A 17,382-nucleotide genomic window follows, 5' to 3' on the forward strand; every position below is an offset into this window, starting at 1 on the left:
TCATCCGATGTTTTGAAAAGTGACCTTGCTTCATAGAAATCCTTGTTTGATCTCGCCTGATCTCATGAACTCAAAGCGTACCGCGTGCGCCGTCACCAAATCACATGTGCGTTGGTGGTGAAGTAATGGATTTATAGGTTTTGATGACGGCCCTTATGTGTTGTGATTTATGTGAATCAATCTTTTCAAAGTTAAACGTCATTGAAACTGTCCTTAGTCATTTTTGAAACGACCTAAGACTTGTACACCCCTAGGCGGTTGATTTCCCATTGAGCACATCTATGGAAGTGGGTTAAATAATATGCAGTTGAGGTCTGCACGTAGATAGCTGTGGAATAGTCCGATTATAATTTTAGATATTCTTGAATGCGTTTCAAATGCGGCGATTGCTGTGGGTATGCGACAAACTAACTTGGTCGCGTTTGTGCCTATGATTTTCATTTTTGACGAGGTGTTCTAGCTCATTTATTTTGCGATAATTTCGATTTTCGATGCAATAATCTTTGCATCTTTAGAGGGGATAGTTTTGTAAATTGTAAAGCACCATTGGCATCTTTTGCAACATAACGTGCGGAGCTATAAGCTTGCAACAATCCCTATTTAAACAGGGCTATTGAACCCTTGGATTGAAAAACGCGGACTTGGTGCATAATAAAACAAATAAAATGTCAATATTTTGCGGGTGGTTTGATGGGAGTCGATAGTCTTTAAATTTTGGAAACAAAAATTGAAGGCTTCATCGACTGGTATTTCATTTTATACCTGTATATGTATCTGTATCTGTAATTCTGTACCTATAAACTAAAGTCTGGTGTGCGGTGCCAGTGTGCTGCGGTCCTAGCCTGTATGTTGTATGATAGGTAGTGACTAAAGAAAGGATTAAGGAAGCAAACTGTCCAGGATCTTTAACTTCTAGGTTTTTTACAGTTTAGCACATAGGTGCAACTACAATGCAATTGCATTGCAATGTGAAATAATCAGGGATCTGGCTGCTCTGGTCAGTATATGGGCATAGCTTTACATTTTGTCTTGCTACTGTTGATTGATATATATGATATATTTGCGATGTTTTGTTTGCTAACAACTTGTCTTTACTCTTTCTTCAGGCAATAAGGATGGCCATCCCAGTTGACAAGATTAATGTTCAAACTTTGAGACCTGTAACTGAGGACAGTTCAAACAAGCAAATCTCTTGCTTAGTGTCCTTTGAGGTCAGTTCAAATTCTAGACTAATGTTTCTTGGTGATAATGCCATTTTCTTTTTAAAAAATGAATGTTTATTTGATGTATCAATGATGATATGAATTGGAAGGGCTAGAAAATTTAACACCATTTGTGTATTCTGAGAGGTAAATATAAATACCTATCCAATACATAATCAACATACCTCAGAGTCGAATCATTGACAAAAGTTTAATGATTTTCCAAGTATTTGCCTGTATTTCAATGTGACAAACCAATAGCACTCAATGACATGCCTATTGTCAGCCATTTGCACCACCTTTTTCCCCAGCACACAGCCATTGTTCAACAGCAAATATATATTATGACTTACCAAATAGTTAGCACTGTCTTTGGGCCATCATGTTGATGTTAAATTTCTTGCAGACTACCCTTTTGTAAGCATTTAGGAATTAATAACAATAACTAGAGTTAGAGCCTCTTCAGGCTTCAAGCATGTGTAAAATAATTGAAAAGGCAAGATCAGCTAATGTACATGTGCCTTGCCCAGTTACAACAATCATCTGTTTCGTCATCATGTTGGCACAACCAGCTGACCCGTGTTTGGCGTGTTCCGTCGAGCAGACGGCGTCCTCCGCCACTCAGCCTCCTCCTCCGCCCGTGCACATCCGCGGCCACCGTCTGGACGCGTCCATAGACCAGCTGCGCCGACTGCGGGACCAGCTGGCGGCGCTGGCCGGCGGACAGTAGCGCCGACCATGCCGAGCCACCGCCACCGGCGCCACCACTGGACGGCGCGGCCGCCCGCCGACCTCCCGGAGGCCGTCCGCACCCAGGTAGAGGCACTCTTTGGGAAGCGGTTTGACTTCGAGCGGCCTCCCGATGGCTGGCGGCTGCCGGATGGAGCAGAGCTGTTCCCCGACCAGGAATGGCAGGTACGTGGAGAGTATCTTACGAATTTTGATATTGGTCTGCCGGTTAATTACCTTTAAAGAGCTAGATGTTTCCACGAATCATAAAACGATGTGTTTCTGATTTGGTGGAGTGCCCAGAGATCGATATAGTCAGTGCCTGCTAGGCCATCACTATATTTATTGTCGTGCTACTTTGTATTCTGATCTGTGTGATTTGTTGGCCCCAGACTTTAAAGGTAGACTGCCACCTTTTTTCCACAAAACGGTTTTCACTAGAGCTGAGCCACCTATGTCCCAGACTGAAGTCGGTTTTCCGAGATTCGAACCCGTTTGCGAGAAATCGGAGACCAAAGTTCAGTTTGATGCCATTTTTTTAGTCCAAGAAAACCGACATCTCTACTGTTTATCGATAACTTTGAAACACGAATTTTCTTATCTTTTGGTAAATATATGTCAAAACTTTGATTGTTTCGAGATCAGAGAAGAATTTTGGAGTGTCAAAATAAAAGTTAAACCTATATATTCAGTAGTTCATTTTTTCCAAAAAAGTGTGGGAAATGGGGTTTAACATGGGCGGCAGACCCATTCCAAATGAGCCATGATTTTTAAATGTTTTACGAACTTAAATGCAAAATAAATTAAACATGGCCAATTTCTTATGAAATCATATAGTAGTAAATCATAAAATACCTTACTTTTTCAAATAAAATGTAATAATCTTATGACCTTGAAGTCTAGTGATGTGTAAACATTGTCGCTAGACATTAACCGATTGATAATTGTATGATAATCGACAATTTTTTTTCGCGATTCACGTGATGATACTTTGTCAGGTGAATTCTAAAATTTTGTTTTGTCCAGGGAATAAATCATAGGCCGATCTGAGAAAACTTTTTGAAGGTGGCAGTCTTCCTTTAACTGCTTTTCTGCTCATCCAGGTGACAGAGCTGCAGACGATGAAGCGCGAGCTGAACGCCGTCAAGTCCCTTCTCAGCGACAAGGACATCGTGGCGTGGCACGAGCACACGTGTGCCACCAACCGCGCCGGTCTCGTGGTGGCCAGCGTGAAGCGTCAGATCCGGCCCGAGATGGGTACTCAGGTACGGCCTGTTATACAGCCTTGGGTACGGCCACCGGGCGTGCTGTCGCCTTTCGCCTATCGTGCTCCCTTAGTAGTACCTGGGGCTATACTTCATTACGCACAACTATGAAACTCAACAATAAGGCAAATAAACTCCCTAAGTAGCTAGGCTAGACTTCACTAAGCAAAACAATGAAACTCCTTTGGAATGGGCCACTTGTGTTTGGTTGGTCCGCTTAGGTAACCAATTGAGCTTGGAACGACGTGCAAATTAGGCACTGTTGTTTTCCGCTCATTGTCGCATTGGATCCTTGTTTTAAATTCAAGTTGTAATTTGATGAGGGTAGGGGACATGTTTTAGAGTTTTATTACTCCGTATGGACAACAATCGATACAGGGTAATTACAGCGGATGGCGTCTTGACACGCCATCTTCGGTGGCCTCAATGACTGCAGAAAGGGTGACCAGCGTTAAATGGCCTGTGGGTGGGACTATGTTATTGGCAACCCGATCAGATGGTAATAGCAAAGATAGAAGAGCAGCCCGAGTCGGGTGTAATAAAAGGCGGAACTCGCACGGTTCGTCGGAAGGTCATCTCAGGCTCAAAAGAAACGATATATACCATTCGAAAGCTGACGGTGAGCTGAATCCAAAAATGTAATTTTTATCTAAATCGATCGATGGCCTTTTTTGAAAATTGCGTTTTTGTAAAAACTTTATAATTTTTTATTCAACGGGCTGTCCTGGACATTCTTGAAAACATAAACATGTATTTTTGAGTTCCAGTAAAAGCTGAACGCCTGAAGAACAATATTCAGCGAAGCAATATTTCCAAACATTGATATGCGTCTCCCACAGCCGACAATAAGGCGAAATTACACAGCTCAGTGTCACGATGGACCAAAGTCAGCCACACAGAAGCGTGAACTGACCCTTATCGACTCACAGACCCGGCGCTCTCGGCCCGCCTGACCGGCCACGGCAAGGAGGTTCGGCTGTCGTTCTACTAAACGGGCGTCATATTTGTTGGTTTAACGATTCAAGTCGGTACTTGAGTTATTCAGGATACATGAGCAGAAGATTTATTGCTCTGTCATCTTCACACCATGCATTGATTTGCATTTGTTCATGTCTACTTTGCTCAATTGAGCTTGGTATCATGCCCATATAAGGAAAATTGGCCGCGCTGAAATGTCAGAGGCTGTACCGGCCTCAGCTCGGGTGGAGTGGGGGTAGCGCCCGGTGGGGCAGGGTAACCTTTGACCGGTCGCACGGCCGAGCAGCTGTCACCAGTACAGCCTCTGACGGTGAAACCCCGCTCACTTCCCCTGCGCGGGCACTGAGCGCAGCTGGATGGAACAAAACATGCATAAGAAAAATGTAAATTAAAGCATGTTGTAAATCAAGCAGAACAACGCATTTTCTTCACAGGTATCCTGAATAACTTTAATAGCAATGTAGACAGTTAAACTGACAAATATGGCATTTGTTTAGTAGAACGAGAGGCGAACGTTCTTTCCGTGGCTGGTCGGGCGGGCCGAGAGCGCCGGGTCTGCGAGTCGATAAGGGTCATTTCACGGTTCTGTGTGGCTGACTTTGGTCCATCGTGACACTGAGCTGCGTGATTGCGCCTTATTGTCGGCTGTGGGAGACGCACATTGTTGTTAGGAAATATTGCTTTCCTAAATATTGTTCTTTTGACGTTCAGCTTTCACTGGAACTCGAAAAAACATGCTTATTTTTTAAGAATGCCCGGGACAGCCCGTTGATTAAAAAATTATAAAGTTTTTACAAAAACGCAATTTTCAAAAAAGGCCATCGATCGATTTTGATAAAAATTACATTTTTGGATTCAGCTCACCGTCAGCTTTCGAATGGTATATACCGTTTCTTTTGAGCCTGAGATGACCTTCCGACGAACCGTGCTCGCTAAAAATGTAACTCATTATCTTACTTTTCAAGCAAGCAAACATTTGTAGGTGTCTGTGCACATAATGCATAAATCAGACTTAATAGTTCAGACTTTACAGTGGACAAAGTTTCAGCTCAATGTTTGGATAATGTATATGTGATGCCTCGAATTTTTGCGACTATCAAGTGCCTGCTTTTGTGAATCCTCGACGGCGAAGCAATTCTAGAGCCATACTATTTTCGAAATTTCAATTCGGTAACAATGTGCGTTTTGTATTATGACCGCGCTATCGTGCTGACCGTGTTATTGCATTGCTGGTGTTATCATTGCTGTCTTATTGCGGCCGTTATCCAGATTTTACATGCCTAGTGTTCCCATTGACAGGCGTGGTGCAAGTTTTATGAGCTGCTCAGCCTGTGCTCGGTGCTGCCGTCCGTCTGTGAATCGGGCGCCGCGCCGCTCCGTTCGCTGCACCTCTGCGAGGCTCCCGGGGCCTTCGTCACCGCGCTGAACCACTACTGCGTGCTGAATGGAGTCCAGGAGGTGAGTCCCAACCACTACTGCGTGCTGAATGGAGTCCAGGAGGTGAGTCCCAACCACCACTGCGTGTTAAATAGAGTCCACTAGGTGAGTCCCAACACCACTGCTGCGTGCTGGACGGAGTCCAGGAGGTGGGTCCCAATCCTCAACTCTCAACCATTACTCGTGCTGAACGCCTGAACGGGGTCCTCGTGCTGGCTCGTCCCCTCGTTTTCCTTTAGAGACGTGAATACCGATTACCAACCATCATGTTAGCGAGTGTCTCTAGCCTTCAAATTATGCTTCTCTTCATTGTTAAACTTTCGATATTGATAGCCTCGCTTTAAAAGAGGTTGTGAAGAGCTGTTTGAGACATTTCGTTCCAGAGGTTTGCCCCACATATTATGAAACGTTTGGCGGACTCCACGAATGGATGCCATTTACTGCGGTGGTACATGATCCCTTTTATTTACATTTACTAACGTTTTGTAATCAGACTAAGTGGTAATGTTTTTCCATTCTCCGAAACGCCCTGAACATAATTACTGCTTTGTAATAGCTAAGCAGGTACTGGTAATAACTGTTGGGCTATAATGAAGCTTCTTTCATTTAGCCAAATTAGAACACACACGCTTAGTAGGACACTCATAAATATGGCACAAAGACGGCACACGAACACCTACTCCAGTTGATACATTCATAGAAATACAGTGACGTTGGCGGTTTAATTCAAGCTCCGCTGATATGTAGCACCGCTGGCAATGAAGTTTGAAGGGAGCCTTCCTGTTGCACCTGCCATCTGAGGATCGCCGCTGGTGGAATTCTCTCTAGCGCCGTTACTTGTTGCCGTCACGCTCGAAGAAGACGTATCCGAGCAGGATGGCGGCGCCGAAGAGCGTGGCCTTTGTCGCCGGGTCCGCGTCTCGCGGGAAGTGGACGCTGAACGTCTTGCTGTCAGTGAAGGCTTCCTTGACGATGCCGCCCCAGCGTTTGGTGAGCAATCCCACCTGGCGCTGGCCGTCGGCTGACATGACCGGGAACTCGATGTCGCTGCAGCAGCCGCAGCCCCAGCAGGGACCGGTGATCTGCAGACGAACGTCGCCGTCCGGGCCGCGGATGCTGAAGCTGGGGTAGAAGATGGAGAACTCCTGGGTGACGGTGCCCAGGAGCACCCCGCCGGAGGAGACCTCCAGCTCCTGGAGGCAGCACCAGCAGCAGCAGCACGAGCACCTGGTGATGGAAGAAATGTGAGGAGCTACCGAGGCCCCGTGATCATCGATAGCAATACCCTGAATCCAGCGTACCAAACACGAGCATTGACAAGTGGAATATGTAATCAGTGCTAGCATTGATTCACAACGGTATATCGTACCGAGCTGGCTGTCCCCCGTACTGCGTCTCACCTGAGCGGCCTGTCCAATGAGAGCACCTCGCTCTGCTGTTGGTCTACGACTCTCATACGGAACGATCGGCCGCGTCCACAGCACTGCCGGTTGCAGCAGCCGCTCTCCTCGGCCGCCCAGTAGACGGTCTGACCGGAAGGAGTGTTTATCGAGTACTTGTTGCCCACCTCGTATCCCGTGAACGCTTCCAGCAGCTCCCGCTGGAAAACAACGGTTTGGTCAGTTGGACAGCCGGCTGCCTAGTGGCGCTCTCGTGCCTGATAAGACAGAATATTGCTGGTACGACTGAAAAAATCCTATGTGAAATACGTTTTGCTGTGAGGAGCGTACAATTCACGCTGTCTGGAGACGTTTGTTTATCGGAAAACAAACCTTCTTTCAGCGTATGCCAGACTGTTTATGCGGACAAGGTTGCTTGGTAACTTTTGATGCCCGATCACTGTGCAGTCGATTGCAGTACGATGGTCGACTCCGAGCAACAGCTAGTGACATCGATTGAATTGATCGGCTTACGTCAAAGTGATGCAGTCTGCTATGCACTTTTCCAGCCACCCAACGCGCCCGGATATAGTCTACCGCTCCTGCTGGACCGCAGGAGGCCTTACTCTACATAGTTTAGTACTTGGTTATTAATCAGTATCGGGCAGAAGGCTGTCATTGATAATGGAGAACACACCTTTCGTGCGATTATTTATCGCTGATTGAAATGTAATGTTCCCGCTCGTCCACGGCAATCTGCGTAATTAGTCAACCAACATATAATTTTCTTATTATTTGGATGTCTTCTTATTCTGACATGTATTCAGAAACTGAGTAAGATCATGTTATCATTTTATCTTTAACAGCCCATGGATCACTTTCGTCGTTAATCTCACCTTCTGTTCGACGACCAGCTGATCAGATTGCGCCATAATCTCCAAGCCTGCAACAGAAGTCGACGCAATGCAGTGGAGTGCATTGGAGCATTGTTGTAGGGCTCCTCACAACCGTTCCACTGTTAGGTCAAATCAGGCTACGAACCCTCAGAGAATTAAACCAGTAAAACGCCTTTTGGGCGAAGAACGAGCGAGCGAGATAGTGAGCCCTGCACGTGCAGAAGGGCGAGAGGGTACTTCCAACGGGCTTGTGCAAAGCACCCTTCTAACCGGTCGCTAGCGGTGTGCCAAATTTGAACGCAATCGGCCCAGCCGTTCCTGAGATCTGGAAGCGGCATTCTGCACGTGCGCACGTGCAAACGGGGTCCAAATTGACTTTTGCACGGCACCCTACTAACCGGTCCCCAACCGTGTACCAAATTTGAGCGCAATCGGCCCAGCCGTTCTCGAGATCTGGAAACGCCCCCTGCACGTGCGCACGTGCAGTAGCACCCTAACCGCAACACATGGGAATGCATTGCCTGGTGGGTGCCTACCTGTATGCCAAGTTTCAGCAAAATCGCCCCAGTAATTACCGAGTTACTGAAATGGGAACAAATTTGGCACCTCTTATTGTTGTATTTTGCACGTGCACTGGGAGTGACCCACATGCATCGAGAGTATCCTATTTTGGGTAGAAGGGATGCTGCTACCCTACAAAAATTATCGCAAGTCAATCGCCAAAGCGGCTGCTGAGATATGAGCCTCTCAAAATCACTACTTTTGCAAAACAGCTTGAACACCCTTGACTTTTCACGTGGCACGTGCCACGACGGTCACTGAGATGTATCAAAAGTAGTCAATTACGGGGTAGAAGGGATGGGACTACCCAACAAAAAAGACCGCAGGCCAATCGGTCCAGCGGTTGCTGAGATATAAGCCTCTCAAAAGCGTTACAGGCCGGGCTGGGCCGGGCCGGGCCGCTCATACTGAGATTTTTCCGTTATATTGACCAGTAAAACGCCTTTTGGGCGAAGAACGAGCGAGCGAGATAGTGAGCCCTGCACTTGCGGAAGGGCGAGAGGGTGCTTCCAACGGGCTTGCGCAAACCACACTTCTAAAGGACAATAACGATAAGTCCGTCATAGCAAGTGGGTGTCCCTATATTAGCCTGCAGTCCAGTCTGAGTATCGAACACTCCTGTGTGCTCTCACCTCTGGGACAGCTCGGTACGGTCACCCACCTCTGGGACAGCTCGGTACGGTCACTCACCTCTGGGACAGCCGGGTATAGTTTGCTGTATCATCATGGCCGGCTGGGGAGTGAGCATCACCGCATGTCCGGTGACGGTGGTGTACGGGCCGACGCCGAGCGGCTGCGGCTGCTGGGTGGTCGGCGCCGGCACCACCTGGCTGGGCACCATGGCTGGGTGCTGGTTCGGCCCGCCACGGCGCCCGACTGACTGCCCGGTCGGCGCTGTACCCAGCGGAGGCCCGGGTCGGGGTCGATCGGTCGCCAATAGGGCGACGGCCACGGCCGAAGGAAACGACGTGGGCCGGCCGTTTATGATGTCATTCGCGGGACATGACTTGTGGTGCAGAAGTTGGAAGGCTGTAGTGCTGCTAAACTGCATTAAATATTTATGGGACATCTTGCGGCATAAATTATGCATCGACAGAATCGATTTGTTGAAATCAAATAAAATTCCTAGGACATGCGTCAGATCATTAAGTGGGACAATGACGTGCATTATATGGAGCAGAAATTGTAAAGAAACCTTTTCAGAATGTTCTCTGAATAAAAAAAAAACTCACTGGTTGCTTTGTCCATCAGCCCGTCATTTTAATCGGCAATAAAAATATGCACGTTGGAGTGGTAGAGGACACGTTTGGGATGTTTCAGAAATCAAAGGTGTTTCGCGCTGCCAGCGCTGCTAAGACAGAAAGTTTGTGAAATATGTACGTACGCATGGGTGCGTACACATTTCATTTTCATTTCATTCACATGTTTATGTGTACCTACGCGGTAATCGAAGATTTGTGTTCAATATATAAAACACTTCGTTAGACCTATTTTTCTATTGAAAAAAGAAAGTTCCAGAGTTTCCAGATAATTTTGCATAAAGTGGTTGCTATTTGGGAGCACATTACACAGCAATGGGCGCAGGTACTGTACTACCATATTGATAAATATTGATAGTGTCGACGATAAAAACGAGCGTAGCATTACCGGTCGCCATAGCTTAATTACCTGCGTGCGTCACGTTTACGACGTTTTCTTATGGTGCCAATGAAAGGCTGTATGTATATACAGCCGGCCGACATCTACTGAACCCGCTGCCGCCGTGCCGCGCGCTTTGCATATTAGTCCGTCGCTAAGGTTATTCAGCCGTGCGCTCGATCAGTATTGGCGAATGACTGTTTACCCGGCCCGTGTAGTCGGTGGTGTCGAATTAGGGCGGGCCGACAGAAGCGGCTCATTTGGTGCGTGGCCGGTCGGCCGAGGCAGCGTGTGTCTGTGTGGGCGTGTGTACCGGTCGCTGGGCAACGGTGAGCCTCATGGCTCGATATGCGGTACTATTGCGGCCGCAGCGCGGGAGCGGCTGGAGTGCTTTCAACGGGGACGACTGACCTTCATACTCCACAGGGACCGTACTCCACAGGGATACATTTGTATAGCACAGGGAGCTATCAGCTACCACAGGGAACGACTGGGCCCACAGGAAGTGGCTGACCTTCACAGGAAAAGACCGTCCTCCACAGGGGTAGATGCGTAGCACAGAGGGTGACCGGCCTCCGCACGGATACATTCATATTGCATACTCGGGGACTTACACAGGGACAGGTGGAGTGGCAAACAGAAGGAGTCCTACGACCTACCTATAGCGGCACATCCAGGGAGCGGGATTGATTAGTAGGAGGCGATCGGGTCAGCGCGGGAGACATTCAGGGAGCGTCATAAATTTGCTCAAGGAGAGACTCTTATAATAGGCTGCCAAAGACAGCTATTTGACAGCCAAGGTTTGCTAATGGGTTGGTTTGCCATAATGCTTAACTAGTTTAAACTTAGTTTACCACTCTGGCGTGTTATCACCCTTAACCCCAAATACGAGGGTAATATCCCACTCTACCCCCACAGTTGGAGTGGCGTGCCTCCACCCTGAACCCCTACTACGAGGGTAACACCCCACTTTATCCCCACAGTAGGAGTGACGCGCCACCACCCTGAACCCCTTTACGAGGGTAACACCCCACTCTACCCCCACAGTGGGAGTGGCGTGCCTCCACTCTGAACCCCTACTACGAGGGTAACACCTCACTCTACCCCCACAGTGGGAGACTGGGAGTATAGCTTGCCTCCACTCTAAACCCCTACTACCAGGGTAACATCCCGTTCTACCCCCACAGTGGGAGTGGCGTGCCACCACTCTGAACCCGTACTACGAGGGTAACGCGCTGAGCCGGATGATCTCTGACGACCGGTTCATCCTACCAACTCTGGACCGGTGGGAGTTCGGTGCCGACGACACGGGGGACCTGCTGGTACCGGCCAACGCTGAGCGGCTGGTGGCCAGCGCCGGGCCCGGGGTTAACCTGGTCACGGCTGACGGCAGTGTGGACTGTCAGGTCAGTGGGGTGGGAGTGGTAGGACAGGTCGGTGAGACTTTGTGGCAGGTCAGTGGGATTGGTAAAGGGAGATATTATTGAATTTAGAAATGGAAGATTATTTCTAGTGTCATTTATGAGAAGTTTCAGTGCGATCGCTAACCTTTTTAGGTGACACTTCATTTAAATGTTTTGATATGAACCCGGAAGAAAAGGCGTAAGAGAAGTTCCACCGCTATTCAAGTTCTGAAGTCAAATTTTATTGATTTTCAACCCGCGCCACCGTCCTATCTGACGCCGCTCGCCGCCCCACCCCGTCTCAGGGCCAGCCGGCGGAACAGGAGAGCGTCGTTTCGGACCTCCACACGTGTGAGGTGCTGTGTGCGCTGCGCACTCTCCAGCCCGGCGGCACCCTGGTCATCAAGATGTTCACCTTCTTCGAGGCGTCCTCTGTCTGCCTGCTCTACGTGCTGAACTGCTGCTTCGACGAGGTGAGCGGACTTTCTGTCAGGAATCTCACTCTGTCAGCTCCTGTGAGGCTGTTCATTGTTCATATTTGTCTTGCTGTCATGTGTCCTGCTATCAGTCCCCTCCAACTTCGACACATTTTATCTAATGACAACAATATTTGTGACCAATGACCATGGAACAGCGTGAAGATAAGTTTTGAACTGCGAGGCGGCACATCTGTGAAACTGTGATTTGCACCCATGACTCTTACTACCAATATACCAAAGAACCCCCATCCCACTCGGAGCACCTGTAACCCTTTGGCAGCTGTACCAGCCCCAATGGATCTGTCTTGACCTTCCCCTCCTCCCGTCAGGTATCTGTCGTGAAGCCGTCCTGCAGCAAGGCCGGCAACTCTGAGGTGTATGTGGTGTGTCGGCGCCGGCTGACGGACGGACCGCCGGCCCAACTGCTGACCACCTGGTGGCGCCACTACAGCAGCGGTGACGGGCAGCGCCGGCCGCTGCTAGCCAGGGAGCATGTACCCGACTCGTTCATACAGCAGATCGTCAGCTGTGCCCGTCTGTTCAAGGTGAATACTGCATACGGGATTGTCTGTGGGCTGCGTGCCTGGTCTGGACGGTCTTGGAAAGGTAAACAGGCCTCTTTAATTTGGTGTCAGCGTGAAGGCCAAGTAAAGATTGTGTGAAGATTGTAGATGCGACTTGCTTAATTCTCTCACCTTTCAGTGTTAGCGCGTACTGCGTTAGGCCTTTTCTGATGCCTGGGCTGCCTTGAGAGTCAGACTTGCTAGCTTGCTATCGATGACATCTATTCTGAGCTGCCCTCGCTGTGCTGTTTCAGTCGCTGCAGGAAGCTGAGATCCGCCGTAACCTGCGTCTGTTCGCTGCGTCCGAGGACGACTCTGGCGTGTGGCAGGAGCTGGAGATGGTTCGCCGCGCCGCCGTGGCAGAGTATGTGCGCCGCTGTCGGCTGACGCCAATAGACAAACATCTGCGGCTCACTCATCCGCTCGACACGCGGCTCTACACGGTATTCCAGGTGTGCACTCCGTGGGAGAGAGTGGAAGCATATCGGTAGGGCTGGGCTATGTTTTACGAATTTTGGCTACGTTTTGCGAATGATGTGCGCAATGGCGACCTGCTGCACCCTGTTAGCCGACAGCTCTGCCACTGACGTGCCGTCTGCTCCTTCCTCAGGTGGAGAACAAGTCCGGCGCCGGTACGTACGAGCAGCGCACGGGCTCGCGCTCCGCCGCCGACCGGCTGCGCTCGCTCGGTGAGCAGCTGGCCGCGCTGCCGGTGCCGGAGCCTCCTACTGAGCCCGTCCTGTGGCGTCCGTCCGCGCCCGGCACCACCGACCCCTCGCTCGTCACCACCGGTCGGCTGCCGGCGCGTCTACTCGCCTCCAAGTTCTGCTGTCTGCACCAGGTGCGACTGCTGGTCGGCGCACTGGAGGCGGCAGCCGAGCTGCGCCCGGCGCTGCTGGCGGCCGAAGGTGAGCCGTCGGTCTCTGCTACCCCAGAGGGTGTGACCGTGACGCTTCCTTGGCGAGCCGAGCCGTGGCCGTGTGACGCTGCCGCCGTGACGGCGCTCCGTGACGGCGTCACGTTACTGCGCCCCGGTCAGACACTGGAGGTGATGGGACTCTACTTGGTACACCGGCTCAACATCAGCCTGCTGCAGCTGATGGTGGCCCGCGCCGGTCCGGAGGCCGCCGTACAGCTGACGGTATCAGACAGTACCCCACCGGTGCCCAAACTTCTCCTGCGCCCGGTCTCTGACCCCACCGAGCTAGTGTCTCTCCTCGACTGGGTGATACCCCTTGTGGCCGCCGAGAACTGTCTGTCGCTGCTGCCGCTACCGCAGCTGTGCCAGCGGCCGGCTGCCGAGCAGCTGGTGGCCTACAACGGGCGAGTGGTGCGGGCGGTGACACAGTACCTGGTGCAGTGCGGTGGTGACGAGGTGGTGCCCGGGCAGACGATAGTGCCGGACTGAGGACTGACGGACCAGTGACTGACTTGGTGGCGCCTCAGGCGATGTGGATACGGCTGTGCGTAGCGGCGAGCAGCTTCGAGTGAGCGAGATGGTTGGCGTCTTTGATATGATTTTAAACTGTCACGCTGATTCCATGTTCCCTTTCATATCTGTTTCCCTTTCCGTGTAATACACTGTGAAATCGGTATCGTTATGTAGGTGCGTTGAATGGGGCGGATTTAGACACTAGTGACCAGTCAGTTATTTTCGATAATTCGCTTTCTGGTCCGCGGATGGCACCACGCCAATGATTGCGATATGCACGGATGTTCAGTGGTGGTTGCCCCACCCCTTCCCGTCTGTCTACGGGCGAGTGTTTGTTGTCACGCATTCCTCCCCTCCCCACGTCTTGATGAGTGATGGGTAGATGGTGATGAGTGATCGGGTGAATGTTCGCCCCCCCCCCCCCCCCCGACACCTTTCCGTCATCGGCTGCACCGCAACTCCCCTTGGCATACCTCCAACACACAGTCTGCACGTACTGATCTATTACAAACGCACAGTTAGAATAATCACAACTGAGCTGGATGGCCGCAGCCAGCCGACCGTCTATGTACACATACACACACAGACAGACACACAAACACTCCACGCGTGCGCACACAGACAAGACCCGTGCCGGGCCCAGACGCGACGCCCTTTGACCCCACGGGGGTGGACCGGCCGCGCACACATGACCGCAACAGATCTGTAGCGGCTCACACCAATAAATACTCGCAGACGCGCGCACACGCATACGTGAGCAATTAGTGTTCAGTGATTCCGGGAGTTGTCTGACACCCCCTCGAATGAAAGAGACCAGCGTAACACACATGTCTTTGTGTGAGAGGTGAGGGCGGCTCGACGTCAGGCGATCACAATGCCGGTGTCAGGCACAAGAGGCTCTGTGGCGGCGGAGTGCCGGGTCACCACTCCGCTGAGGATACAGGGCGCTCCTGCGCCCGGCGCGGCGGCCCGGCTACATTACGCTGCACTGTTGAGATCGGAAGCGGGGACGGTTGACTGTAGGGAACGGGAAACGAAGGACGCGGGCCGGTGGGAAGGAACAGAGGAACGGTCATCGGGCAAGGAAAGGAACGAAAGCCACCGAACGAGAATGATCGAAACAAAATGCCTCACGAAGTGTTCCTGTGTAAAAATGTGATCACCTCCATTGTGCAAAGCCCAGTGAATGACTAACAAAATTGCTAACAAAAACAATCAATGAAAATAAAACGGGAGCATATGAATTGAGCCGGCCAATCAATAGCAGCATATTGCTTTTTTAACTCACGAATGCACGCAATCACTTATAAAACACCTCTGCATAGCAGCCCCATTTCGCCACAGTGGCTTCTCAGTGGGCCTGCCAGCCATTCTGTGTCAATTCGAGATCAGCGATCCAGTAATCAGGATTCTGAAAGGAGGTCCGCCTTGGCAGGAGGAGGGGCAGTACTGCAAGCTGATCCACTATGCCACATTAACATTGTTGTCACTGGGATAACCACACATCCTCGACACGAACTTCCCGCGACGAGCACCTTACGAGCTGTCATTCACATCCCACGAGCTAAAACTTTAAACACGCGCGCACACAAACACGCACATCGATGTATGAAGAGAAGAGGGAAACGGCAAGGAGATGGACGGACTGCGAGGAAGGAGAGAAACGGATGGGGAGAAAAGGATGATGGCCAGAAATACACAGAAATAAGAGTGTGGGAGTCCGGGGAGAAGAAAGAAAGAATGAAAGAAGACGTTAGAGACAAGAGGGATAAAAGGGGAGATCACACGCGGGTACGTACACTGACACACACAACACGCGGGCACGGTGTCGCGGACTCGCGCGCGTTCCTACCCGCTCGGCGGCGGCCGCTGTCTGGCCGACAGCTCAGAGGGGTGTCTACGTGTCTGCAGGTGAATGGAAGACGGTGAGGAGCAGCGGGCCGGTCGGCGGCGGGCGGAGTGGGCCGCACCGCCGCCCCCCGGCCCGGCTGGACACGCGGACTGACTAGGTGGAACTGAGGCCTCGGGTGCGCCGGCCGGCCGGTCAGGGGCCGGCGCGGCGCGGCGCAGATGTGGCGGAGCGGTTGGAGATCGGTTGGCAGGTGATGGTCGGTCGCCGGCGGCCGCCGCCATCGACGGCCGCACGGCGCCATGGCACTCGGGGTAATGGCAGTGAAACCAGGCAGTGACGGTATTGTACTACACAATCGCGGGCGGCGCGACACACTATGTACAAAAAACGATATAAAACGGACAGCGCCGGCGGGCAGGGCGGCGGCGCGGCCCGGCGCGACTCTCCACCCACTGGCAGTGACATTGCTGGTCAGTCTGGGCCGGCCGGCCGGCGGCTGCGCCGAGACACATTTGTACTGAAGACGCGGCGGCGGGCGCGCTAGGAACGGGGAGCACGGCGGCGGCGGCGGCGGCCGGCGCGGCGCTAGGACGGCTTGCGGCGGCGCCGGGCCGGCGGCCGGCCGACGGCGGTGGCCAGCTGCTGCCACAGCTCTGCCGGCAGCTGACTGCAGGCCACCTGGCGGCTCGGACGGTACTGGTGCGCCGGCAGCCACTCGTCCTGTACCCTGTCGGCGGAGACGGACAGTCAGCGCCGGCCCGCCAAGGCCACACGCCGCCCGCGGGGCAACAACAACACGAAACGGCAACGTCCGGCCGACACCCGGGTTGCGAAACGCACACGCAAACCTTGGCGAGCCATCACTCGGGAGCTCAGCAGATGGCTGATTAAACGAGACACCACAATAGAAAGAACAAGGTATCGCTGTCCAGCGACTTAGCTGCCATCTAGGCGAGCTTAGCGCAGCAGCGTACCAGCAAAAACTATAGGTAAGAGAGAAACACGCATCAGTCACCAAACGAGGGCACGGGGACTAACTATTGTGAACTCGCTGATTACAGTAGCAGCAGAGAAGTAGAATAGAAGTAATATAGAGGAGCGAGAAGTCACAGAAAGGTATTCTTACCTACATAATACACCACATAAACAATTAAGGCATTAGGGAGTGGATACGGTTAAGGATATGATAAAATCAACATAACAATTCAGACTTGCATAGGAATTAGGAACCACGATATCGTCCTAGTCTGGAATTAACAAGGTAGGGGTAAGCGCATTCATCAAAACAAAGCTAAGCTTTTTTTAAAGTTAACAATCTTTATTAAATGCACGTACTTAGCCCTTCATTTTTACGACGGAGATCAGACGCTAGAGAATAACTTCTCGACTGTTTTTATCAGTGTGCTGCGCAACAGTCAACACAACTTCATTGCACAAGTTCGAGGTTTTTACGTTACGTTGGGGGTCAGCAGCCGGGAGGAAGAGGAAGCAGGTATGGAGGTAGGGCCTAATCACACCACGATCCCCTAGCTCGACCTGATCGAGGAAAGGAAGGAGAGGGGACAGAG

General features: G+C 51.2%; 3 protein-coding genes across 12 annotated transcripts in view; 1 reads left to right on the forward strand and 2 right to left on the reverse strand.

The window, feature by feature from the left end:
• The first annotated feature begins 388 nt into the window (after window positions 1-388).
• On the forward strand, window positions 389-14,123 carry LOC122364627 (cap-specific mRNA (nucleoside-2'-O-)-methyltransferase 2-like). 6 transcript variants are annotated; one of them, XM_043335229.1, is made up of 10 exons: window positions 389-415; window positions 1,107-1,211; window positions 1,807-2,117; window positions 3,035-3,196; window positions 5,474-5,632; window positions 11,273-11,491; window positions 11,794-11,961; window positions 12,297-12,512; window positions 12,785-12,982; window positions 13,141-14,123. In XM_043335229.1, exons 3-10 carry the CDS (start codon window positions 1,941-1,943, stop codon window positions 13,936-13,938), a joined length of 2,097 nt encoding a protein of 698 aa, XP_043191164.1. In that variant the 5' UTR covers window positions 389-415; window positions 1,107-1,211; window positions 1,807-1,940; the 3' UTR covers window positions 13,939-14,123. The 6 variants fall into 6 exon arrangements, with proteins under 6 accessions (XP_043191164.1, XP_043191144.1, XP_043191136.1 ...); XM_043335209.1 differs by having other exon boundaries at window positions 393-997; XM_043335201.1 differs by having other exon boundaries at window positions 415-451.
• LOC122364683 (phospholipid scramblase 1-like) lies at window positions 5,998-9,332 on the reverse strand. Its single transcript, XM_043335294.1, has 4 exons — window positions 9,138-9,332; window positions 7,887-7,933; window positions 7,012-7,211; window positions 5,998-6,838 (listed from the first exon to the last, which is right to left on the reverse strand). The coding sequence occupies exons 1-4, from the start codon at window positions 9,286-9,288 to the stop codon at window positions 6,445-6,447; spliced, it is 792 nt and encodes a 263-aa protein (XP_043191229.1). The 5' UTR covers window positions 9,289-9,332; the 3' UTR covers window positions 5,998-6,444.
• Window positions 14,124-14,450: 327 nt separating the features above from the next.
• LOC122364650 (zinc finger protein aebp2-like) overlaps window positions 14,451-17,382 on the reverse strand; it is a 58,706-nt gene continuing 55,774 nt past the window's right edge. For all 5 annotated transcript variants that reach the window (XM_043335259.1, XM_043335265.1, XM_043335273.1 and 2 more), the window contains one exon: window positions 14,451-16,541. In XM_043335259.1, the coding sequence (XP_043191194.1) occupies window positions 16,400-16,541 (142 nt within the window). In that variant the 3' untranslated portion in view covers window positions 14,451-16,399. The remainder of the gene's footprint in view (window positions 16,542-17,382) is intronic.

The sequence above is a fragment of the Amphibalanus amphitrite genome, unplaced genomic scaffold (genome assembly GCF_019059575.1).
Source record: "Amphibalanus amphitrite isolate SeventyFive unplaced genomic scaffold, NRLGWU_Aamphi_draft 000027F_arrow, whole genome shotgun sequence".
NCBI classification, from domain to species: Eukaryota; Metazoa; Arthropoda; class Thecostraca; order Balanomorpha; family Balanidae; genus Amphibalanus; species Amphibalanus amphitrite.